This window comes from Eptatretus burgeri, chromosome 6 (assembly GCF_056783735.1).
Source record: "Eptatretus burgeri isolate ZD-2024b chromosome 6, Ebu_testis_v1, whole genome shotgun sequence".
Lineage (NCBI taxonomy): Eukaryota > Metazoa > Chordata > Myxini > Myxiniformes > Myxinidae > Eptatretus > Eptatretus burgeri.
The window spans coordinates 37872369-37900306 of NC_140966.1; the positions used below are offsets into that span (position 1 = coordinate 37872369).

General features: G+C 44.4%; 1 protein-coding gene across 4 annotated transcripts in view; it reads left to right on the forward strand.

Annotated features, from left to right (window-relative positions):
• LOC147024568 (serine/threonine-protein kinase SBK1-like) overlaps positions 1-27938 on the forward strand; it is a 45668-nt gene that overhangs the window by 920 nt on the left and 16810 nt on the right. For 2 of the 4 annotated variants that reach the window (XM_085884610.1, XM_085884613.1), the window contains exons 2-3: positions 5144-5318; positions 23098-23300. In XM_085884610.1, the coding sequence (XP_085740736.1) occupies positions 5156-5318; positions 23098-23300 (366 nt within the window). In that variant the 5' untranslated portion in view covers positions 5144-5155. Of the gene's footprint in view, positions 1-1897; positions 2029-5143; positions 5319-23097; positions 23301-27938 lie in introns of those variants that run through there. The other 2 variants (XM_085884611.1, XM_085884612.1) reach the window with 2 other exon arrangements.

Below are 27938 nucleotides of genomic sequence, written 5' to 3' on the forward strand. Positions count from 1 at the left end.
CTCGTTTGGGCACTCTCTGGTCTCTCTAACCACTGTGGTGGCCTCATGAAACTCAAATTTTTATTGGTGTGTTGATGTTCTCAGCAGAGCCTGTGGCTCATAACATAGGGAACCCAAGTTCAAATCTCATACATCATAAGTGCTTGTCCATTTATCTTCTGATGTCATTGTAATTCATGCAATAAGTACATTGGTATGCATTCATGTTTTTGTCCTCCATGTGATTTGTGTACAAGCCCCTTTCCGTGAGCCATAGATTAATGGAAAATAAATATGAAATAAATAACTCTGTGTGCAATATACACATACACATACACATACACATACACCTGGTGTTGGCTTAATTGTTCGGTGGTGGGCTTGGGATCCTAGGATCATGAGTTCAAATCCCACTCAGCTGTTGAATTAATACAACGTGGGGTTGACTCTGCCTCTCATCCTTCCTTCAAAAATGAGTACCAGCTTGCTGGTATCCTGTGTCGGAGTGGCGACCTGTCGAGGATTGTGCTCAATAGCCAGGAAACTGCTTCGGCAGCACCAACGCTGTGCACAGAGTATGGTCCTGATGGATGGATGAACATATATACATATTTTTTATATTTATATATATATATATATATATATATATATATATATATATATATATATATATATATATATATATATTTGTATAAGATTGGGGCGGTTGGGATTACACATTTTAAAAGAAGGTGCTTCCAACCAAAATGAAAACTAGATCGACTCCGCTAATTTGAGCAATAAACAAGAGTAGACCTGGTCTCAGGCAACATGTCACCAGCTTCACAGCTGACTTCTCTTGTGCCTGAGGAAGCTGGCTGTGAAGTGGTAAAAACGTCGCCTGAGACCGGGTCTGCTCAAATTAGCAGAGTCGATCTAGTTTTTCTTGGTTGGAAGTGCCTTCTTCTTCTTTACAAATATATATATATATATATATATATATATATATATATATATATATATATATATATATATATATATATATATATATATATATATATACATATATAATTATTTTAATCTCTTTATGAGATATTTAAATTGTGGATAATGAATATACATTAATATAAATTCCTTTTTAAGTTCGTAGGCAAGATGTAAAAAATTATTAACATCTTTAAAATGGTTAGGATAACTAAACTATTTACATATGGACTAATTTGATACCTGCAGATATCTAGTTCTTCACTGAGCTTTGCTTTTTACCCTTTTTATCTTACCCTGGGATCAGAATGGAAAGTAGGTGGAAAAGAAGGATTTTCACAGAGCAGTGCTATGGAGACCACATGTGGCAAATATGCTTTACAGGTGACAGCATTTTGGCAAACTTTGGTGTGAGGTACCTTGCCAAGGTCCTCATCCTTCAAACACTTGTAGATTTCAGGACTATTTGATCATGCAATGAGATTTTCAAGTGTACAAATTGGATGGTGCTTCAGAGACATAGTGATGAATACCCTCACTAGATCATGGATTTAGGGCACCTGTTTCAGCAATTTTAGGCAATCAATGACTTTAGGGCAATCATGACTTTAGGGCAATTAGGGGCACCTGTTTTATTGAGATGCATACTTGAATGCCTCATGCTGTCGTAATGTTTCCACTGATTGGAGGCGACAGCAGAAAAAAAAAGAACAAAAAGCCACTGGTGCAATCGCTTGCTTGCACAGTATTTTTGGAGCAGATAAATGGCTAATCTTCCTGCCATCTTGATTCCCAAAAAGGAGTGAAGTGATACAAGACATGCTCTGCATGGTATTTTTTCATGTGCTGACCTGTGCATGACAGTTGTCAGTATGCCCTGCTTAGCATCTGTGGTTGGCAACGTATGCAGTGTTCCTATCAATTCAGAGCTAATTTTACATGTTGGATGGCTGGAGCTCAGAGAGACCACGGATAGAATGAAGACTGTGATGAGAGAGGATGAAATTAATGAGACAAGTAGTGACTACCTTGGGGACGAGTTTGCTTCTTTCAAAAACAGAACTTATTCAATTGAGGTAGTTTCAGGTAACTGTGAAACTTAATGGATTTCACTATCTTGTGGTACCTTTCTAATGATATTGTGGAGACAAGTTGCAAAGCAATTCTTCAGCCTTTTATTTATTGTAGCTTTCATTGGAGTAAATGCCCACAATCCATTGGGTCGTTGCTTCGTGCAAGTTGATATCTACCAGCGTGGATCGGCTTGCTACGCTCGCCTTTCCACACAACGTTACAGAGATTTAAATTTATAAATTTGTTGTGTTATGATTTACACTAATCTTAATACTGTAGTAACATTTGTTTTGTGCAAATTTATTTGTAATATTGGTGATATATTTATTTGTAACTTATGTGTAATATAAATAGGTCCAGGTGGTCAAAAGCTCTAAGTTGTCAAGGGTCCAAGCTGTTTCATTTGTCTGGAGGGTGTAAGGGGCCTAAATAGTGTTTGGTCGAAGGATTCGAAAGGGATTTGAAGGTTTGTGAAAGGTCCAAATGATGAAGGGATTGAAAGATGTCTATAAAGTGTCGAAAGGGTCTTAAAGGTAAAAGGGGTCTTTTGGGGTCCTCTGTGTACATGCGCACTATGTGGATGGCGGTTTGTTAATTCCCTTATTGGTTAATGGCCAAAATTAATCCTATGTTATTGTGGGGTTGGGTGGGAGAAGCTTGGCTCAATTCTTTCACAAACCGGCTGGCCAGGTCTGACGTTCGACTCACATTAAGGCAGGAATTTGTAATTTGTTTGGGGTGCCACCGATAGCTCACCAACTCTTCGTGAAGTACACCATGGGATCTTTAAAGTCCACCAACTAATGCTGGCAGATGGGCCACCAGTTTAACATCCATCTGAGAAATAAGTACACCATGGGATCTTTAAAGTCTACCAACTAATGCTGGCAGATGGGCCACCAGTTTAACATCTATCCGAGAAATGGCACACATTGATGAATCGAGGTTGCCAGAACCGATAGTTTAAAGAGAAAGGCGTGTTGAAAAGCCACGGGGATAGATTAACGTTTAATAAATGCTAGGGTAGACAGGAAAGGTGTACCCCTTCGCACCATCCATCCCTTCACTGTTCGTAGGCCTCTAGACTCACCTTGGGAATTTCTGAAACCTGTGTGAGCTATTCTGAGGCTGCATTGAGCCTCAAGACAGATTCACTTGTCTCTTCCTTAATCCTATCAAAAGGGATCTTAGGGATTGGGAATAGACAGTTTGGACAGGTTAGCTGAACAAAGACAATCAACAAAGACAATAAGGGGGTTGGGGACACACATAATTATAAAAAAAAAATTAACAAAATAAAAGAAAACAAGCTCAAATGAGCAAAGATCCTCGTTCTCTTAATAATGACGTCATAAAAAGGAATATGACGTCATTGTGACGTATCAGGTTTGCGATAAATTATCTGTGCTAATGCCCGGCTTGATTCCCGCAAACAAAATTCAAACAGCTTGCCTAGTTTCGGAGATGGTATCGGCGATTTCCATTAGCGGTGATATTATGACGCCAACTTTTTTCTCGGAAGAATTTCCAAAATTGGAGATGGTTACTGCCTGCGCGTGGGCTTTCTACATATACATGGCAAGTTTCACGAAGATCCGATGAAAACTCTGGGTTGTGAAACAAAAAGTCAAAAAATAGGAATGACGTCATAAAAATTGATATGACGTCGTAGTGATGTATCATATGTGTGGTAATTCATCTCTGCTAATGCCCTGTTCGATTCCCACAAACAGAAGTCAAAAAGCTTGCCTAGTTTGAGATAATTTTTTAGGCGATTTCCATTAGCGGAGATATTTTGACGTCATAACTTTTTTTCACGGAGGAATTTTCAAAATCGGAGATGGTTACTGTCTGCACGGGGTATTTTTACATAAATATGCCAAGTTTCAGGAAGTTTCGATGAAAGCTGTAGGATGTGAAACAAAAAAAGTCCACAAGAAGAAGATGAAAAACAACAACGTGAGAAAGACTTAGAGATCGTCCATGAGGATCTAAAAAAGTCTAAATTTAGTTGTTGGCTTGTTTTGTTGCAAGCTAATGGGGATGAAGGAAATAAAGAAGGGACAAGGACAGGCATAGGCAATAGGTTAGGGGGAGACTGTAGGGTAGGATCAAGCCCGTCTTCGGATTGGCCAACGCCACCACACTCCCTCCACAACCTCACGAGACCACACCGAGACCGGCCAGCTTCATGTGCCGACCTGTTGCATTGTCGCACCTTACCTAGTTTGCATTTGCCATGCCTTTATCTGCCTTTGCGTTGACTCCATTTGCCAAACCTGCCCATGCCATTATTTGCCTTACCATATCACCCAACCTTACCACGTGTGCCAGGATCATGTTTGTGGAAGTATTTGCAAGGACTGCCCTGCAGGCAGCCGTGTTACCGGGGATGGGGATGCTTTTCAGCGGCAGGGACTGGGAGATTTGTATGGATAGAGGGAACAATGAAGTGAGCCAAATACAAACAAATCCTTGAGTATAACCTGCTTCAGAGTGCCAAAGACCTTAGACTCTGCCAAAGACTCACATTCCAACAGGACAATAACCCAAGGTATATCAGCAAAGCAACATTGGAATGGCTTCAGAACACGAATGTGAAAGTCCTTGAATGGCCCAGATAAAGCCCAGACTTGAATCCCATTGGGAATCTGAAGAAGGGCTTGAAGGTTGATGTTCATCGACACTCCCCCTACAACTTGACAGACCTTGAGGAAATCTTCAAGGAAGAATTGGAGAAAATTCCCAAATCCAGATGTGCAAAGCTGATACAGAAATACCCAAGAAGACGCGAAGCTGTAATCGCGACCAAAGGCACTTCTTCAAAGTATTGACTCAGGGGGCTGAATACTTATGAAAATCAGATCTTTCTGTATTTCATTTTCAATAAATTTGCAAAAATTTCTAAAAACATGTTTGCACTTTGTCATTATGGGGTATTTTGTGTTCATCGGTGACGAAAATTTGAGTTTTTAATCCATTTTAAATTCAGGCTGGAACACAATACAATGTGAAAAAGTCGAGGGGTGTGAATACATTATGAAGGCACTCTTTCAGGTTTTTTTTTCATATTTAATGGTACCTGTTGACCTATTCTTCCTCTGTTGTTTTCTGTGAATGTACAAAGGGCCCAGGAACAATGCCTGTGCACCCATGCACATCATGTGATGCACTAGATAACCTGCAGCTCATTGCTGCACGCGGCCTGCAAACCGTCAACATGACTGAGCATTATGACATCATCCGAGAGCTCGGACGCGGCACATATGGAACAGTAGAACTTGCTGTTCATCTCAATTCAGGTTCGTATGTTTCTGGGGCACTTTGACCTTTATATCGAATTTCGGACATGCTGTCCCTCCAAATTGAATCTGTAAAGAATAAGTAAAATGATATCCAAGAAAATCCAACTGTATTTGCTTACATAAATTATTCAGGGTAAGCCATTTGGAAATGTATGCTAAAAGTAAACCAGGGTGGGATAAAATGCCCTCACCCTTCCCCCATATTCCTTGTATTTTTACATCATCAGTCTTTTGTGTATGATATCAAATATATTAATGATGGAAGGATAGCTTATAGAGGCCATGCGTACTCAGCTTTGAACTATTCAAATCCCGACCCAGCTATAAAAGTTCACCCTGGAGTTTTGAATGCCGGGTGATACATCCAACGGAAAGATGTTGAGCTGGAGGATTCATCTGCTCATACTGGTCTGTCTGTACATTTAAGATCCCATGGTTTCTTTCATAAAGAGTAGGTGAATTATTGCGGGCACCCTGAACAAATTACAAATTCCTATGTTCAGTGGAGCATCAGGCCGAATGAGCTGATTCGTGAAAGACTGGCCAAGAACTTTCTGCAAACCATTCCAGAAGAAGATGGGAATAATTGATGCAGCAGCAGCAGCAGTAGTAGAGGGATAGTAGTTGTAGTAGTTGTCGTAGTAGATTCTGAACGTTCTTCATTTGAAATTGCCTGTTATTCAGGATACTGAGCCAGGAGTGAGGAGGTTATCTTGAAGGGTTCCGGTGGGTGGTGGGGGGTGGGGGGAGTGATGGTTGTGGGAATTGTTCTGTGTGAATGTGTCTGAGTGCCTAATTGGCTGTCATTCCGCCAATGGGGTTGAGTGAATGGAACAGATGTGTTAGTGTTTAATGCTCAGTGTGCTTTCTCTTATATATATATATATATATATATATATATATATATATATATATATATATATATATATATATATATATATATATATATATATATATATATATATATATATATATATATATATATATATATATATTGTTACGGTTGTGGAAATTCGCATTACACCATAAAGAGTCCTCAGGTGAGATATATCAATAAGTTCATGTGTAGTTAGCCCACACCTGTTATTTAGAGGGAATATGTGCGATTCATCCGGGCTGCGACGCTTTGAGTTAGCCATTTTTTTCTCTATTGCTATTTTCGACCATTAATCCCCCAACAACTCAAAGACCACCACCTTCGCCTCTTTACCTCCACAACTCCATCCCGCAAACATCGCTTCACCTCCATTCTCAAACGACACCCGCCAACAACTCAAACACCACCACCTTCGCCTCTTTACCTCCACAACTCCATCCCACAAACATCGCTTCACCACCATTCTCAAACGACGCCCGCGAACAACCAAACTCCCACCACCTCCGCCTTTCTACCACACGTCGTGCCATGGGCTGTGAATGCGTTCCTTTCGCTTCAAAAAGCGGATCAGGAATGCTTCACACCCCCTTTTCATCCATCCAATGACCGAGCATCGAGTAGTGTAGCCCCGTCTCCGAACCCGCTGTGAATGCGTTCCTTTCGCCCCGAAAAGCGGATCAGGAATGCTTCACGCCCCCTTTTTGCCCGACCAATGGCTGAACAGAGGATGGCGTGGCCCCGCCTCCAATCGCGTTTTGATCCGAATATTTGCATATAGGCTCCTCCTGAGGCCTATAAAGATGCGAGCGCAAGGCGACTCGCGAGGAGTTGGAGGGAGTTGGAGTTCGCGCGGATCGGTTGCAGGCGGCTGGTCGAGTTCAAGTTCAAGTCAAGGGAAGACGGCGGTCGGTAACGAGGTTGTGGTGTTAAGGTCGCTCGTCTCGTCGCGGGGTCCAAGCCAGCCAGCCATTCCCCTCTCCCTGAGCATCAGCTTTTTTTTTTTTGTTCCCCCCCCCCCATCCATGCTGAGATAGTGCCGGGGGGCCCCGTTCTTCCCCCACCCTCAACGTGGTAAAAACAAACCGCTCGCGCGGAGCACGGCGGAGAGGGCTCGCCGACCACGCCAAGGGCACGGAGTCGGGGCGCAGCTGCGTGAACATTGCGGCTTGCCCGCCATCGCGTCACGAGGATGTGGGTAAGACCTTTCCGGTCTCGTGGACCTGGCCGATCCTCCAGGATCCATGTACATTTGGTCTACGGACCTGTCTGCCTCCTTGCCTATGAGGGTGGCTTTCTTTCTTTCGGGTTGAATGCATGCTGTGGTGCCGTGTACAATAAGTAGAACTGCATAAGTGTCTGTGCCTGTAAATTGCCCCTTTTATTCGGGTGTAACTCTTTTCCTTGCATTTGCTTTTGTTGCATTATTGTATGGCTGTATATACGTGCTTCTGTGTGTGTGAATAAATGTGCTTACTTGTTGAACTGTTTTCCCGCTTTGCTTCGTATCCTTCCTTTTATTGCATCTCCATCTTGCATCACGTAAGGGATTGATAGTGTGTTTAAAATGCCCGGTAATTAATCGGAACCGTCAAGGCCGACGATAACTCCGCTCGGTTATCCCTGTAATACGGAACGAACTGCTTAAGCGGTTCGTGTCCGGAGTCGGCCTGTGGCGTGGTACGATTGCCCGGTCGACCACTCGCGCAGGTACTTAGGTCGGTCGAATTTGGCGAGCAACCCTATCCTGCATGGGTGGGCAATTGGCACGATCGTGGTGAGGTTAAACCCCCACCCATGACTGGCTCCGGGCGGTAGTTCCCGGAGGGTCACGACTGAATTGTCCGTCCGGTGGGCGACGTATCGCTATTCGAGTTACGTGGCCGATCGCATGCCGGCGGGCGCGAATTTGCAACAATATATATTTATATATTCATATATGAGTATGTGTATATATATATATATATATATATATATATATATATATATATATATATATATATATATATATATATTTATATTGTCATATATATTGATATAGTCATATATGTGTATGTGTATATGTATATACATTGTTACGAATTCTGGCCCGCCCGGCGTGCGATCGGCCACGTAACTCGAATCGCGACCGCGTCGTCCACTGGAACGGACAATTCTGGCGTGACCCTCCCGGAACAATGCCGGGAGCTCATCACAGGTGGGTCTTTCGACCTCACCACAATCGTGCCAATTGGCCACCCACGCAGGATAGGGTTGTTCGCCAAATTCGACCTACCTCAGTACCTGCGCGAGTAGTTAACCGGGCGATCGTACCTCGCCGCAGGCCGGCCGAGGACACAAACCGCTTAAGCGGTCCGTTCCGTGCTTCAGGGATAACCGAGCGGTGTTATCGTCGAACGCCGACCTCGACGGATGTGATTCTATTTACTGGGTGCTTACACCCGTCTACCAATTCCTTCCGTAATGCAAGATGGCACTTTCAATGGGGAAAGAGATGACGAACGGGATACATTTCACAAGGACATTTATTATCGCAAGCACATATATATATATATATATATATATATATATATATATATATATATATATATATATATATATATATATATATATATATATATATATATATATATATATATATATATATATATATATATATATATATATATATATATATATATATGCGACAAGCAAACAGAAAGCAATACCACCAACAATAATTATTTGTAATTTACAGGCACTTACACAGGTCTACTTATAGGGACACGGTGCCACAGCAGTCATACAAAAGCAAAGAAAAACCCTCTGATAGGCAAGGGGGTAGACGGGGTTCGTAAACCTTTATGCCGTGGGCAGTGGGTGACCGAATAGGCCCGCGAGACCGTGCTGGTTACCTGCCCCCTCGAGGGGCAATGGTCGGCGATCCCTCTCGGCACTCTCCTCTTGCGTGCGCCTCGACCCGGGACCACTGCTCGCAACCCTCACGACTTGGCGCCCAGAGGGAGAGACGAGCCTTCAACGATCCAGAGCCTGACGAGTCCAAACACGACGATCCAGAGCCCGACGAATCCAAACAAGACGATCCACAGCCCGCCGAATTCAAACACGATGGATCCAGAGCCCGAAGAGTCCAAACACGACGTCCAGACAGGAGAGAGAGAGAATCCAACACGATGATCCCGGCAGGAGAGAGAGAGAGAGAGAATCCAACACAATGATCCAGGCAGGAGAGAGAGAATCCAACATGATGATCCAGGCAGGAGAGAGAGGCCGAGCCCGCGCGTGGTCCGCCCCATATAGCGTGGGGCTCCGCCCCTTCGCTCCACCCCCTTTTTGGCTCCGCCTCTCCTCTTGCCCTTTCGAGAAGCTCCTCGAAAAGGGGCGTTCTCTCCTCACGGCCGCCTTACACCCCGTACCCACCAATCGCCAGCGAGCTCTCGCAGCCTCTCCCGTCAGCCCCGGTGCCGCAAAAAAGGCGTGAAAACTCACGCGCCGTTGTCGGCCTTTCACGGGGCCTTCGTTTGAAGTCTTCAGACGGTCCAAAATAACAATAGAACAGAAAAACGGCTATCTCAGAGTCGCAGCCCGATGAATCACACGAAATCCCTTTAAACAACGGTGGGGAACTATCTGCACATAAACTTAGCATCATAACTGATCTAAGGACCCTTTATGGTGTATTGCGAATTTCCACAGCCATAACCATATTTATGTATTCATATATATATACTAGCCGAAACCACGTCACAGACGGATTCCGTTCCATGAACGAAAAGTGTTTATTCTGCTTCAGAGTTGGTTTGACTGTTGCCACTATGTGCGATCCACTCGTACAGGTACGAAGTTTCTTTCAGTCCAGGTCACAGTATCGAGAAAAATGTGACGCGACCGCGAGGAGGAGCACAAATTGGTCCTTCAGTATTAATATATATATATATATATATATATATATATATATATATATATATATATATATATATATATTATTACGGTTGTGGAAATTCACATTCCACCATAAAGAGACCTCAGGTGAGATTTCTCGGTAAGTCCATGTGTAGTTAGCCCAAACCCGTTGTATTGAGGGAATTTATGTGATCCATCCGGGCTGCGACGCTTTGAGTTATCCATTTTTCTGTTCTATCTTTGATTTCAAACAAACAGCATCTCAACAACCACACCATCCCCACCACAGCGCCAACCACACTACAACCACGCCACCTCCACCATCTACGCTACCACATCTTCGCCACTCACCTTTCAATAGGCCCCCTGCGGTTACGATCTCCGCGGAGGGACAAACAAAAACCAACAACGATTCTCGGGGGCTTTTCCTGCCTGTTTCTCCCGTTTAAACTCTCGTCGCTCGGTGTGGGGGAAGTGCGATCCGAGCCGGGGGTCAAAGGTGAGAAAAGGTGGGGGCCTCTTTTTCGGGGAATAATTCTCTGGCCCTGAGCCAAAAACTGACTCCCCCGCACGGGGCGGGGTGGAGGGTGAGCAAGAGGGCACGCCCCCCTTCGAGAGGCTTCTCCAAGAAGCTCAAAGGGAGGCGGGGCCGAAAACGGGGCGGAGAGAATGGCGGAGCCCCGCGCTACAAAAGGCGGACAGCACGGACCTAAGGAGTTGAGTTGGTTTTTCGAGGCTTCCTGTCTCCTAAGAGAGAAGTTGTCTTCGAGGCTTCCTGTCTGCTTGTCTTGTCGGGGGAAGGGGTCCTGCGCTCGCGGCTTGGCGAGCGACCTGTGAACGGAGGCATGGACGGGAGACGCGGCAGCGCCGGTTGTGAGGTGGACCTGCGCGTCGGGACGAGGAGTGCCCGAGAGGGTTCACCGACCACAAGAGAGGTCGGGGTCAGGCGTGACCATGCTGACGGTCGTGGGAGAGGGACTCACCGGCCACGAAAAGGGAAGTCGTGACTTATTTTCCTTTGCTTTTTGTGTAAATGCTTGTGGTGGCGCTGTCCGTCAAGTAGTATTGTTTTAAGTGTTGCCGTGTGTCAGTCTTAGTCGGTTGTAGCTCTGCATTTGCTTCTATTGTTTTAACTGTTTTATGTGCATTTTTCTTTTGCTGTATATACATGCCTGCTGTGTGACATAAATGTGCATTGTGTGACCTGTTCCCCGTTTCGCTGCGTCCTTTCCTTTGTTTGAATTTCCATCTTGCATCACGTAAGGGGTTCGTAGTGGGTTTAAAACGCCCGGTAATTAATCGGAACCGTCAAGGCCGACGATAACACCGCTCGGTTATCACTGTAGCACGGAACGGACCGCTTAAGCGGTTCGTGTCCGGAGTCGGCCTGTGGCGTGGTACGATCGCCCGGTCGACCACTCGCGCAGGTACTTAGGTAAGTCGAATTTGGCGAGCAATCCTATCCTGCACGGGTGGGCAATTGGCACGATCTTGGTGAGGTTAAACCCCCACCCGTGACTCGCTCCCGGCATTGTTCCGAGAGGGTCACGACTGAATTGTCCGTTCCGGTGGGCGAGGCGGCCGCCATTCGAGACGAGCGGCCGATCGCATGCCGGCGGGCGCGAATTCGCAACACTGGTGTCAGCGAGCGGGAAACAAACTCTCCCGTCTCCAACTAAATTTACGGAAATCGGTTCAGGGGTGAGAGGAGCGACCCCCGATTCCCTCCAAATTACGAGCAGGCCAAATTGATCCCTTACGAGAAATAAGATGGAGTCTCAAGGCGAGTGGGTGCCGGGGGAAGAAATATATGTCTTTAAATGTGGAATCAATAGTCCAGGACAGTACTTGTAATTACAATCCACCGGGGAGCTCAACCCGATATTCTAAGCACGGACTTTTCCGGCAAACTGAGTCGCATAATGGCGGCACAATCACACCTCAGCGCAGCACAGAGCAGGCTGCTATTAATAGCGCAACGAGCCAGCTAGGAACGATTTGGCTGGCAGAAATAAAAAAAAAATACGCGCGATTTGATGGATGGTATGGATGTGCACACGAAAGCATTCAGGAGCAATATGCGAGGCCTGCAGGCGGGCATAAGGGCAATTGTGAGGAGCGAAACGCGGACAGTGGAGCCCAAAATGGCAATGCCACATGCTGGGGTGAACGAGCTGGGAGAGAGTGCAATGGCTGTTCGGCCCGCGATGGAAACGGGCGAGGTCATGACGAGAGACGAGGAAAAATCAATATGGGAGACGTGCTGGGCGAGAATCAGGAAGATGGGGCAACTAATGGAGATGTTAACGCAAATAAATGAGGGTTATCAACGGATGAAAAAACAATTGGGGCGGGCCCTGATAAAGGAGACACAAATACAAATGGAGACGAGGGAAGTTACAAAGACAAAGAAGGAAATGAAAGTATTGCCAGAGACACGGGAGATAGAGAGTGAATTGGACGGGGTTAGTGACAAACGCACACACATTGAGGTAGTGGAGGACCATGAGAGGGAGCTGGCGGACTGTTTGGGGACCCGGTGCGAGCAGCTGGATGGCCTCCTTCGGGAACAGAGGGAGATGCTATTCTCCCTTGAAGCTGATCTCGACCAGGTGGGTTCGGTCGTGTCAAGCGAGTTTGAGGGGGTGAGTGCTGCGAACAGGTGCACGTGCAGCTTGGGGGGTATAGAGGCCCCGGAAACCCTTGGGGTGGCACAAATCCCCAGTGTGGTTACGAGTGTGGTCCCGGTGTGTATGGTGCAAGGTGTGAGTGCGGCCCCGTGTGTGAGTGGTGTGGTGGTAAATGTGCCGAAGTGCGTGCCTCCCAGCACGCCGTGTGTGGATGAGGCTGACGTGGATTTTTTAAACCCACCTTGTTGTGATCGGTCCTCCTGAAGGATTCTAACTGGCCGATAGTGGAATCCTATTTGACTTCAGACAGAGTTTAACGTTTGTCCGATTTGATTATAAAATCCTACAAAAACCCAGCTCGACACTGATAAAACTGATGTCCACACAAGTCCTTCCTTGTGAAACAATTTATTTCCTAATTATAGACCAACACTTCTCACCCTTGTACAATGAACTTAAGAATCCCCATTGATTGCAATATTATTTGGTTCTATTTCATTTATTCTTACTTTAGTTAACAGTTAGACCAACCTGATTCAATTCACTTCTACATTACATCAGAGAGTTTTATTCTAACTTGGTACTTTGTCAGTTCCAAGGAGTACAAGCCACTGAGAAACTATACTTCCTCACTTGCTTGCCGTCCAACAATTCCTCACGTCCAACAATTTTACATTTCAAAGCATTTTATACTTTTATGAGAGAGAGGTTGGGGGATATTCACCCAGACTGCAGACGTGTCCTTTAGACGAAAAGCCACTTCGTACATTTCTAAGCAAAGGTTCATTTATCAGCTCGGTCACTCTGCTCCAGAACAACACATTTGTTATCATTTAGGGCAAAAGTCTTTTGGCCAGAAATGGCAGCCAATTCAACTTGCAGCATAAAAGTTACATTTCTGAAACTCCATTTGTTACAATTTAAAATACATTTATATAAATGTTTCCCCCACACTCCCCCGTTTTTTTGTTTTTTTAAGGAAAATTTGAATAATTTTTCTTACACATGATTACCATGTCCCATTCCTGAAGGAGAAAAGATTTCCATTATTCAAGTTCAATCAACAATGGCAGCGAGTGCTGATATCAAAAAATGAGTGAGTTTCCATTTAATTGATGGCCTGTTCATCAGCATGTCACACATTGAAAACATGCTACCCGAAGTCAGAAGATAAACAGGTCAGGGTGTGGATAGAGCAGCACCCAACGTGAAACACATTCGAAGCACTCCTTGAGCTGAGGAGAAGGTAGATGTGGGCAAGTACAAGTTTGGGCTGGACACTGGGTTGAAGGAGCGCAGTGTGGAATTCCAGGCCTGTCGTACATTGAAGTGACCACAGCAAGTTCACGATGTATTTGCAGAGCGGCAATCGAGAGTGTGGCTGAGAACATTCCTCCACGCAGGCACCACACAACGCCGACTTTAAGACTTTGCTCAACCTTCTCCTCAGTGGGTTTTTTCCTTCTTTTCCCACATTACTCCATCTTATCTCCTCAGGAAGGGGCATGATCACGTGTTGAATGCTCAATCACCCAAATCTGGGTTCTCCCATCGTCCAATCTTTGTGTGGAAGTTCTTTCCAAACTTCATTTAGATGAAATCGTACATTGCTTCAAAGACTGCTTTCAACACTCCGAAACAAACAAAGCATCAATTAAACACCAATAAATAAACGTCATAGGCACAGGTATTTCAAGAAAACTAACAAAGGTTCTTACAGACTCATTTAACTTGCATTATATGTCATATCAATATTTTAATCCCTTTCCTTATTATTTCCCAAAACAACATGCTAAAATATACAAAAATCCCAGTTGTACGTATACTCAAAATATCCATCTCATTTGCTATTTCCATCGACATTTTAAATCTCTGACATTTCTCCATCTATCCACTTCTCTCTCACCAAAACAGCAAGCATGCTGCCATTTTCCCAACTCACATACACAAACCATCTATCACTTCCTCTGACCTTCTCAATTACAAATCCATTTTCCTTTATCAAAACAAATAAATCATTTTAAACAGTTGTTCAAAAAATTGTCAATTCACTTGTCAAATCTGTCATCACGCAAATATCATTTAAATTGCAGCTCAAACACTCTGTCTACACATGTAGCTACACCCTCCCCTAATTTTATCCCAGTCTTGGAAAAGCATCTTAAACGTCAGACTAATAAACATACAAACTCTCTTAAACAACTTTTTGGTCAAAACAATAAAATATTTCCTTTAAAATCCATAAATCAAAAATTAAATCTTCTGCATCTATCCAATTAAATCATGAATTTACCTTGACTGAATCGATCAAAGGGTTACACTGGGTTCTTTGCCATTGCCTTCCCAGCACAAGTTCAGACAACCTCAACATTCGCAGACGAATAAAACAATATTTCAACGTCCATCCGAGGGAATCGTCTATTATCTGTGAATTGCCCCAGATACTAAACATCATCAAATCATTAAAATCTTTCCATATCACATTTCTACATTTAAATCACATCTTTTAAGTACCATGGTTACAACTCAGATCAAATCTTCAAAACATTTCTGACACGTCCTCAGAGCTTGCCCAGCACTTAAACCTGCCGGGTTGTGTAATTACAAATCATCACAATGCCAGCGAGAGCTCAACTCCCAAGACTTCATTTTCCAAATACAGTATATCCCACATTCACAATTGTTATTTCACAATTTATTCAAAATCCCTATGGTTGTAAAATAAAACTTCAACACTTTTTCCGAAATGGACTTCACTTTCAACATTCAGTAGAGAGGGTGTGCCACAAACACCAAGGAACAAGGAACAGGAAGTTCTCTCCACATCCGGTGGAAAGAAAAGGAAAAACTCTGACAGGCAAAACCCACAGTTTGCATTACTCTGTCATGGCTTCAACACATACACGAAACAGCATTGCATCTCATAGACTCACGTGTGATCACGTGACAAATACCAATCACATTTCTATCTCATCCTCTTGAATCTGCATATGAATCGAATTTCACACCTAAAGCAAAGGCTCGAACAAAGACTCAGTGTAAAGATAGGCCACCCCCCACAGATCAAGTGGAGGGGGTCTCACACAGTGTAGTTTGCGACCTTCGCGTGGAAATACAACGCCAAGAATGTATAACATGCCATTTCAAACAGACCCACAGCTCAACTCAGCACGAGTTAAAATATCGTCAAAATCCCAACAGAACACGTTTCATTGCAGTGAATATTGGACTCGCACAAGTTTCATTTTTTACTCTCAGGAACACATGGATCTCAATGCAAATCACCAACCATGCTCCCAGCTGGTTAATCGTCTCCTGCACTCTACAAAATGTTTCGTGCAAATCATTGCATTTACAAATCTGTAAAACCTCCACACAATATAATATAACAACCTCACTGCCAACAAACTTCCAGTGAGTTCAATGAACAAAAAGTAACTCTTATAACTCTTACAAACAGGTAACTTATAATATTTATCTATTTTAACCCTATCTCGGCATCTCAGCCGTGTCCTCGGCCATCTCTCTCATAGCCGGTCCGTATCAATGCAAACATGTGGCATGTCACTTCATCATTCCCATTGAATTACGCATCTGACTCCTTGACGAGCCTCTTCTTGTTATCTGACTCCTCTTCTTTTCCAGCACTTTTCTAAAACAACTACAGTACTTATCGTTTACTTTAAAACGGACTCCCTCCGCCGGATCCTCTTCTTTCTCTCAATAAAATTATCTGACAATGAACTTTTCTTTGTTCGAAATGGGTTACCTGCTGAGAGCGCTCTCCCTTACCTTCGCTCAAGCACTTGTCGTTCCTCCAGGCACTGCCTCCGGCAGATTAAGCACCTCCGATCACGAGCACCGCATCAACGTCGGTTCGAATCCGAGTCTCGGCACCAACTGACGTGGATTTTTTAAACCCACCTTGTTGTGATCGTTGTCCTCCTGAAGGATTCTAACTGGCCGATTGTGGAATCCTATTTGACTTCAGACAGAGTTTAACGTTTGTCCTATTTGATTATAAAATCCTACAAAAACCCAGCTCGACAATGATAAAACTGATGTCCACACAAGTCCTTCCTTGTGAAACAATTTATTTCCTAATTATACACCATACATTTCTCACCCTTGTACAATGAACTTAAGGATCCTCATTGATTGCAATGTTATTTGGTTCTATTTCATTTATTCTTACTTTAGTTAACAGTTAGACCAACCCGATTCAACTCACTTCTACATTACATCAGAGAGTTTTATTCTAACTTGGTACTTGGTCAGTTCCAAGGAGTACAAGCCACTGAGAAACTATACTTCCTCACGTGCTTGCACTGAAAACAATTTTACATTTCAAAGCATTTTATACTTTTATGAGAGAGTGGTTGGGGGATATTCACCCAGACTGCAGACGTGTCCTTTAGACGAAAAGCCACTTCGTACATTTCTAGGTAAAGGTTCGTTTGTTATCAGCTCAGTCACTCTGCTCCAGAACAACACATTTCTTATCATTTAGGGCAAAAGTCTTTTGGCCAGAAATGACAGCCAATTCAACTTGCAGCATAAAAGTTACATTTCTGAAACTCCATTTGTTACAATTTAAAATACATTAATATAAATTTTCCCCCACAAGGCACTGTGTGTGGAAGGAGCCACGTGTGCAAGGGAAATGGCACGAGTGAGTGAGCGGCCGAGTGTGAGGGAGACAGCGTGTGTAAGGTCGCTGTGTGTAAGGGAGATGTCGGTCGGCATGTGTGAGCATGCAGCCACGTCTCCCGGGGTGAGTGGAATGTTGAGATGTGTGAGTGTCGTGACACGCAGGTGTGCATGGGTTGAATGGAGCTTGAGCGCGAGAGTGCGACGGAGACGACGGCGACAGATAGACGGGCCGAGTAGCGGCCGTAGCTGTATTGAGGACCGTGCCGGGTTTCATTGCGACCGACGCATGTTCATTGCCATGCGTGCCAGGATCATCGTGAAAGCAACAGTTTGCAAGCTGCAAGAACTGTCCTGTTGGCAGCTACAACACGGGCCTGCAGTGGCGGCCCGTGCACCGGTTGACTTTTGTTTTTCTGCCTGCAGAGTCCATTAATCCTGGGCCATGGTTAGTGTAAATTTTGTAAGCTAAGGTTAAGATGTACTGTAAATATGAGTGCGCCCCCGGCATGTCTGTCTAGCGCCAGCAATTTAATTTAAGTCGTCTGTATGAGTGTGCTTGTTAGTTAGTTACTCAGCCCTCAGGTTATTTATTTTGGGGACACGAATACACTGAATGTCGCACTCAGGGATCCATAGGTAAAACGTACTAGGGTAGAACTACACATGATGGCACACGAGAATTTGACGACTCGGGACGAGTCTGTAAAAAGGGGAGGGGGTCGTGTTACGGTTGTGGAAATTCGCATTACACCATAAAGAGTCCTCAGGTGAGATTTCTCGGTAAGTCCATGTGTAGTTTGCCCAAACCCGTTGTATAGAGGGAATTTATGTGATCCATCCGGGCTGTGACGCTTTGAGGTAGCCATTTTTCTGTTCTATCTTTTATTGTTTTACTTCCAGCTCGTGTTTCTGTTTTTCTTTTTCGAGCTCGGTCCTCCATTCTTCCTTCAAATCTTTCCAAAGCCCGTCAATGTCTGCCTGCCTCGCCTGCCATGCCCACGTCGTTTGAAACGGCTGTTGGCAGCGCTCACCTCGTGTTGCGCCTTTCGCAGCGCCATAAATAGCCGCTCGTGGATCCCGGGGTCTTTCACAGACACGGTCTCCACGCGAGCGGCCGTGGACCGAGCCGCACGACCATTGACAGGTGCCGCAGAGGGTTCACCGGCGCGAGAGAGGTCGGGGCCAGGCGCGACCACGCTGACGGTCGTGGGAGAGGGACTCACCGGCCACGAAAAGGGAAGTCGCGACTTCTTTTCCTTTTCCTTTGCTTTTTGTGTAAATGCTTGTGGTGGCGCCGTCCGTCAAGTAGTATTGTTTTAAGTGTTGCTGTGTGTCGGTCTTTGTCGGTTGTTGCTCTGCATTTGCTTCTGTTGTTTTAACTGTTTTATGTGCATTTTTCTTTTGCTGTATATACGTGCCTTACGTGCCTTCTGTGTGAAATAAATGTGCATTGTGTGAACTGTTCCTCGTTTCGCTGTGTCCTTTCATTTGTTTGAATTTCCATCTGTCATTACGTAAGGGGTTCGTAGTGGGTTTAAAACACCCGGTCAAAAATCGGAACCGTCAAGGCCGACGATAACACCACTCGGTTATCAATGTAGCACGGAACGGACCGCTTAAGCGGTTCATGTCCGGAGTCGGCCTGTGGCGTGGTACGATCGCCCGGTCGACCACTCGCGCAGGTACTTAGGTAGGTCAAATTTGGCGAGCAACCCTATCCTGCGCGGGTGGGCAATTGGCACGATTGTGGTGAGGTTAAACCCCCACCCGTGACTAGCCCCCGGCGTTGTTCCAAGAGGGTCACGACTGAATTGTCCGTTCCGGTGGGCGAGGCGGCCACCATTCGAGTCGAGCGGCCGATCGCACACCGACGGGCGCGAATTGGCAACAATATATATGTATGTATGTGTGTGTATATATGTATATATATATATATATATATATATATATATATATATATATATATATATATATATATATATATATATATATATATATATATATATATATTGTTGTGGTTACCAAATTCGCAAACCACCATTCAGGTCCCTTAGGTGAGGTATCTCGGTAAGTATATGTGTAGTTAGGCCCAAACCCGTTGTCTAGTGGGAATACATGTCATTTATGCGTGCTGCGACTCTTCAGGATAGCCGTTTTTCTTTTGCTATCTTTATTTTGGACCAACCGCCATTGTTACCACCACCAGTCACAACATCAACCACCAACCACAACGCCGCTTCACCACAACCGCCACGACCTTCACGTCACACCTCGCAACCGTCGCATCGCCACCGTTCTTGCGCCGCTTGTGGGTACCGGTGTTGGACTCGTGCAGGGCGCGCGCCGAACAGCGTGTACAAAACCACGGATTTTCCACTTCAAAAACGGATCAAAAACGACACACGCCCACTTTTGTTCCGTCCAATCGGTGAGCGAGGGGCGATTTGGCCCCGCCCCCAGGGCGTTGGAGGGCGATCGATATATGCAAATTTTTGGATCAAAAAGCATTCACGCCCACTTTTTCTCGGGCCAATGGGGAGCGAGGTGAAAGGTCGAAGGGAGGGGGTCAAAGATGAGAGAGCGAAGCCACGGGGCTGATATAAGCGACCGCGTTCGTCAGTCAAGGAATAAAGAGTTAAGACTTCGCGGGCGGTGGAGTTGGGAAGAAGAAGCAAGGAGTTGGTCGTCGTCGTGTGCGTTGCAGTCGGAACGGAAGGGACGGAGCTGTGGAGAGGCGGCGAGGGCAGACGAGGGGGTGCTCGCGTCGTGCAGGGAGCTGCACACCAGGGAGGCCGACGGCACGACCTGGCCGAGGTGGAGACGCTCGTCGCGGGACTCGAGGCAGAGTAAGAATCCTCTATACCCCGAGCATCAGCAACCCCCCTCCTGTTTCCCCCCGCGCTGAGATAGTGCGACCAAGGGGGCCCCTTTCCCACCCCCTACCAGACACTGCCCGCGAGGCCCGCGGAGTTGAGGCACCATCGCCGCTCCGCGTCTCATCACCAGACGGGTAGGCCCGACCCGGTCTCGGCCTCAGGCCCGCCTCATCCTTGAGGGTTCTCTGTTCTTTTCCTTGGTTTTGGGTATGTGTTGTCGGCGCCGTCTGTGAAGTAAAATTGCATAAGTGTTGCCATGTGCTCGCGTAATCGGTATTAGATCTGCATTGTCGCATTTGCTTTTTGTGTAAAATTGCATTGTGTTTCTTTTCCTTTTCTGTGTGCTTTTGGTGGAATTGAATATGTGTGCTTTCCGTTCAGCACGAATAAATGTGCTTTGTGTTGAACTGTTTCCCGCTTCGCTTCGTCATTTCTTTCATTGAATCCTCATCTTGCTTCACGTAAAGGGTTGGTAGTGGGCTGAATACGCCCGATAATTAATCGAACCGTCGAGGTCGACGAATAACACCGCTCGGTTATCCCGATAGTACGGAACGGGTCGCTTAAGTGGCCCGTGTCCGAAGTCGACCTGCGGCGAGGTGCGACCGCCCGGTCTACCCTCCGTGTGGGTACTTAGGTAGGTCGAATTTGGCGAGCAACCCTATCCCACACGGGGGCTGATTGGCTCGATCGCGGTGAGACCGAAAGGTCCACCCGTGACTGGTTCCCGGCGTTAGTCCGAGAGGGTCACGACTGGATTGCCCGTCCGGTGGGCGACGTGCCGCGATTCGAGTTACGTGGCCGTCAGCACGCCGGCGGGCGCGAATCCGTAACAATATATATATATATATATATATATATATATATATATATATATATATATATATATATATATATATATATATATATATATGTATAGGAAATCGATAATAAATGTCAGTGTGTTTGTGTGTGTGTCCTCCATAACTCCAAAACCATGAAACCTAGTCGTCTGAAACTTTGCAGAAATACTAAGGGAATTCTTAGGGAGTGCATGAGTGAAAATTGGGTGTTTGGCAAAATTTAATCACCCCTTTTGAAGATAATTAATGGCGTTATTTAATTACCATTTATCAATGCCCAAGACTGTTTCATACAACCCAAGACTGAGTTTACAGACTTACTCTCCCAAATTCCCTCACCTCCCTCCACTCTCTCTTGCCCCCTCCCTTCTCTCTCCCCCCCTCTTTCGCCCCCTCCTTAATAATCCCATCAGCGAAGCAACAGGTTGTATGTATTTGCTCGTATTTACATAATAGTGGGGCATGTGGAATCCTATATGCAGACATAATTAATATAAGATATATATATATATATATATATATATATATATATATATATATATATATATATATATATATATATATATTGTAAGAGACCTTTATATTCAAGAGCACAAGATTAAAATGAAATGCAAGCCAAAAGGCAAACTCCCCTTCACCCCAATAGAAATATCTGAAGCAGCATCGGAGTAGTTCTTGACATGAAGAGACTGTCGACAGAGTAGTTTACAGCAGAATGTGCTCCACTTTAACAACCTTGCAGCACCAGAGTAGCGGAGATGTGAATGGCTCCTTGACTTGATGTGAAGTCATGAAGGTCAGAGTTCATTATACACCTATCTGCATGTGTACCATGAACTAACACGTGATATCCTTTGAGCTACGCATGACTGGCAACCCAACGACAAATATGGAGATGGTTCGGTTCATATTAATGGGTCCCAGTTAATTTGATGCGGACATTTTTTGAGTTTTTGATGCACTGTTTTCAAGGCAATGTGAATGGGTTTAAGACAAATTGCCACTCAGTATCAGCACCAGAGTATAATCCAGAGCTTTTATGTAAAAAGGACCTATGATGAGAAAAGACAGGCAATTTGATGATTTTTGGTGAAAGCACAATACGATGGAGATATGACTGACATTGCTAACCACACCCTGAATAGACAGGAACCACATTTTTCATTGTTGGAGTCGAAAAGACAGGAGCTACAGTGTGAAGCTTGATGGCATCTGCTGATCTGTGTGCTCTTGTCAAGTTTATAAATAGTAAATAAAACAAGTTGAATCGCTTTTCCACACAGCAGGAGACAAGCCCAATCTGTCTGACACACACCTGGTATCACCAAGCCATGGGTGGGCAGGGGGGGGGGGGGAACAGAACAGTATGATATTGGATTACACTAGAATTTAAACCACATTCTTGATATGAGAATATCTATCCATCGGGACCATAATCTGAACAGAGCATCAGCGCTACCGAAGCAGTCTCTTGGGCTACGGGGCACAATCCTGGGTGGTTCACCATCCAACACAGGATACTTGAATGGCTCAATCATCCCAACAAGCTGGTACTAATTTTTTGCCAATATCAGGAGGATGACTGACTGAGTCAACCCCACCTGGTATTAATTCAACAGCGAAGCAGGAATTGAACTCAGGACCCAAGGATCCCAAGCCCACCACCCTAACCATTAAGCCAACACCAGGCATGTATGAAAATATGGTTTTGCCAAAAAAAGAACGTTATCAAGACGAAGCAAGTGGGAAAATATTGACATCTTGTGGACGTCACAAATTTTTTCCACATGACTGTCCATATCGCACACGCTGTCTCTTGGCCTGTTCAGATCATACTTTCCATGTGTTTATCCATGCCTCCTCTCCATTAGCCGCATAGTTACTGTTGCTATGAGAGATCGACCTTGCTAAGACTTCGACAGAATCACTTTCTCCGTGTGTTATTATTTTTCTTCCGCTCAGTCTTCATGCTGTTGCTGCTTGTACATTGTTTCGCAGGAAGAAAAGTAGCCCTGAAGTTTTTGAAGAAGCCCTCTACAAAACTGAAGGCATTCTTACAAGAATACAGCATCACAAACTATCTCTCTACAAACCCGTTTATCATAAACACATTCAGTGTCACCATGGAGACGGACGACGCATACATTTTTGTTCAAGAATATGCACCAGCGGGTGATTTGTTTGACATTATTCCCCCACAGGTGAGCTGCACAGTGAAGGTAAAGTGCATTTGTGTGCCAATTCAATTAATCATTCTTTTTCTAGATTATTGAATAGCTTTTCATCCTCACCCCACCTGCTGTCCCACATGTACGACTCCCCCATTCTCCCCCACCCCTTATCCAACAACCCCACAGTCTTTGTCTCTCTGTCCTATCCTGAACTCAGTCCAATTACTATTTTCACTCTGCACTTTAAAATGAAACCGATATTGGAGTTTCAAATAGATGAAAGAACGCAACGTTCCTAATTATGATGGGCTGAATTACATCACTTGTAATACTCTTATTTATAAGTCGGTATCAGGGTGATCTGTGTCGTTGTGCTGGCTTCTAATTTATCCGACAATTCCTTTGCATGTTCAGAAGTGTCCGATTACTCTAGTCCTCTCTTGGGTTGTTACATGATCCTTAACGGGTGCGAGATGTGAAAGGTGCATGAAAGTATCATTATTGCGAGCTGGACCTCGGCTCCCAGCTCTCCCCCACAAGCCTCGACATTGCATGCAAAAAACAAAAAAAAAATGTAACATACGCCCAAATTGACTATCCCAAAGGGATTATGTGCCGCAGTCCCGAGGGAACAAATTATCTTCTCGCTGTGATTCAATCGCAAGGATCGCAAAATGATGTACCCTTGCATTTGAGAATGAAAATTTAATGATTATAAGCTCGATTCATTTGCACGTGCAAAATACAGAAAAGACAATTCATTTACAGAAAAAAAGACTTCATTTCAATACTGTTCAAGTCTTAACAATTTTTTTTTTTTACAATCGATACAAATGGAACTTGAGTTCAAAGAACACACTCACCCATGCAGTGTTCAAATGTATAATTCAATTGAAATAAAATAATGATTTTAAAGGTCGTACAAAAAACAACATCCGGAAGTATAGCACCATCGAAGCAGTCTTAGAAGCCACCTTATTTAACCTGTCCAAGTACTGTACTGCAAATCTGGAGGTTTTGAAAGTGGTAGGAAGGTGATTTGTGCTCCAATCTTACTATAATTCACCGTCCGTCCTTCTGTCTGTTCCCAGGTACCGCAAAAACGGCTGAACCGATCGCAACCATTTTTTGGGTGTGTAATCCTGGGACCCTTTGCAGGAAAATAGGCATAAATATAATAACATGACCCCCTTGATGGCTCCCGTAGGGAGCGGGTGCTTCCAGTAAAATTAAATTTAAATAAAATAAACATTGTAAAGGTCGTATAATTTATTCCGGAGTTTACTGCCATTGACACAGTGGCTCTAACACCACCCTACCTCGCATTTTACATTAGTTCTCCGTGCCTGTTGTTTGTGTCCTTTATTAGGTCCTTAAAAATGGTAAGTTTCTTCTTTGGAATGATTTTCAATTTTATTTGACTGCCAGACAGGCAGACAGAGGAAAAAAAAAACTCACTCCTCTCTGCACATGTGCGATTGGCACTAATTCAGAGCCAAAGAACTGCTAAACTGCAGGTTTGTTTCCAATTCGTATTCAAGATATAACATTCACTAAGTGAGAATGAGAGCAAGAACACGGGGAGGATGAGAAGGATTTGGGGGTGAAGAAGCTGCACACAAGCTGAATGAAATGCAGGAGGAAGGGGAAGGCCAGGATGAAAGAGAAAAAGAACAAATCAACTGAGAACTAACAAACGAAAAGGGATGAGGGAGCTGGGGGTAAATCACAATAACTTGGGAATGGGGTCATTTGCAGTTAAAGAGATCATGAGTATGGATGGGGAATGACCAGAGGTAGTGGTTAACAGCTGTCTTGAAGCCCTGGAGGGAAGAATGGGACTGAACAAACTGGGGAAGTTGGTTTCATAGGTGAGAGAAAAGAGGAATACATGAGTGGAAGTGAGCAGGAAGCCTGGATTTTTGGAGTTTAGCAAGAAGATGGTTATTGGCAGACTGTGTGCTTCCTGCAGAAACCTGGGAGAGACAGAGCCAAGAGAGGTCAGAGGGTGCAAGACCAAAAAGGAGGAGGCCACCAACTTGCTTGCGATGTGAGAATAACAGGCCTAGACACCGTCATGGGAGATCGACTTCATCATGGGAGGTCCCACTTGTCAAACAAGCACATGTATCCTAACCCACAGGACCAGATTGCATGGTCATACGATAATTGGGACCCACCGTTCACCATCAGATGGAGTTGGTCCCCTTCACAAGTTAACCACAGAGATCTTAAATCTTTCATTTCAATCATTACCCATTCTCAAAGGTATTTATCATTTCTCCAATTCTCTGCACCAATAAGCAAGCATGGACACAGAATGACACACCTGAACATTAACATGGGAACTACTATTAAAATATCAATTCTTTCTTTCAGTCAGATCAAGCTGGTTGATTGTGACTTCAATTTCCATTGTTCATAGTGCTGATGTGGGAGTGAGGGAGGTATGGTAGCCTCCAGAGTTCCAGTTTCTCTGACAAGCATGGCTAAAGCTGGCTCCTTGTAGCAGTACGGCCCTGTTTGTTGTGTTCTCGTGGCTGTTATTAGATTGAGTGGCAGTTTGTGTGTTGCAGAATCAACTGGGTCTCACCTGAGTCCATGCCTAATCAACACCGGGGAGGGAGAGTAGGGAGCTTCAAGGGGAAGTGTACTCCTCTTCCCACCCACCAAATTAAAAAATAAAAATAAAAAATTAGGAAATATCTCTTTATTACTTTTGTCTTTCTTTCTTTACTTCTCTGTTTTTTTTTTCTTTTTTTTTTCTGGCCTGCTTCGAGGTCCAGCCTGGGTTCAAATCTCAGCCGAGCTGTAAACTGTCATCCTTATCTGTCTTTCACAGGCAGGGTGATTCATCTATGCGAGTGCTGTCCCTTGGATGAATGTAAAACTGGGCATCCCATCTGCCGACATGAGTTGGTGGACGTTAAATACCCCATGGAGTCCTTCACAAAGAGTAGGCGAGTAATTGCCGGCACCCTGAACAAATTACAAATTCCTGCTAACTTCACATTGCCCCTGTCCCAAGGGAACAAAGTGCAAAAGGGTCAACCCCTCAAGGAGGTCACTATTCCCCTTAGCTGGACATGCAGATTAGTAGTAGTAATGGTAGTAGCAATAGTAGTTTTCTCCCCCTCATCGCACTTTGACAATTTTTTGTGACTTCGTATCCAGAAAGGTGGAACTCCACCAAAATCATTACATCCCTTCTTTACCCTCATCGGGGAGGGTTCTACCATCATTTAAACTTCCAGCAGATGTCACATGAGATAATAAATCTGCATTTGAATCGCTGATCTCATTTCCATCTTTCCCATTCAGAACCCAGGTCAAAGATGGGGTGGGGGCATTTCTCAATATAAATGAATCATTCCCACCTGGGTTTTGAAACGATGAGTGATGCTTTCCTCGCAATCTTCCCCCAATATGCGACTTTCAAAATGATGTATGAATGCTAAACGAGGCATTTGGCGCATGCACCATGTGTGTTTACATTGGCTCGGTTCTGCTTCCAGGCACTTTTAACCTGCTGTTGCAAGCGTGAAATCTATGATTCAAACCGTCTTTTAAACATACTTTTCAGCATTTAGCCGAAAGAGTGGAAATTAAAAAAAATATTAACTATAATTGTTCTGCTCCTAAATACAAATTGGACCAATGGAAATTTTTGTAACTAGCAAAAGTACCAGTCCCCAGTGGTGGGAAAAGCTCGCCACGGTGGTGGCAAGAATAACCACAGAAGATGACAGTCAGACAGTTGTCTGGGGAAACTCGATCAATCATGCAGCGTTCAACTTCACTGGTATGGGCGGTCTTAGCGGGTGATCAGGGCAGTGACCTAACATGATTAGCAATCATCCAGACACAGGAATAAATAAGTTCATGTATTAAATGGATCCTATGTGTTTCCATTTATTTTCACAACTGAATTGGCCAACCAGCATTCACAGTGTTATGATAAAATTTTTGAATGTGCAGCCCACGGGGTGATTGCATAATTATCATTCATGATGGTGCATTCAGATAAACAGTATTTTTTGTTCTGCCGTTAGCTGCAAGAATGCACAAGTTCTCTGGTGAACCTACTTGTGAAATCGCGACGTAAGGTTGACCACGAGAAAAAGCATGGAGTGCTCAAATCAATCCCCACCACTTTCAGAATTTGGCCTTTGCTTTTGTTGGTTGATATAACGAAACTCATTCTTATCAGAAACTGAATTTGTTTGAATTCAAATTGCAGGTCCGAAGGAATAACGGGGATTCGGGGAATGAGCGCATCTTGTCCTTTTGCAATTCCCGTGATAGTGGCTTCGATGACATTAGGTGACAGTTGTTTAATCACCGATCTTGTACAATTACATAAACATGGGGCATCAAGATTCTGAAGGAGCATGATCGGGCAGCCAACTTTGAGGAAGCAGTTGTGAGTGGGCAGACCAGGTGGCTCGAGTGAATTGAGAAATTCCATTGGATATTCACTGGCTTGATCCGAGTTTATGACGCTGTCAATTGACGTGCACAACGTGAAATCTGCCAGCAAAGAGTGCAGCAATTGAGAATTGATGGTGTTTCCTGGGAGCGAGGATTGCTGTCTCACAAAGCCAATGTGGATTCTTGCAATTCTGATTTGAATTTGGATACACCAGAGCTCCTCAGCTCATCGATAGA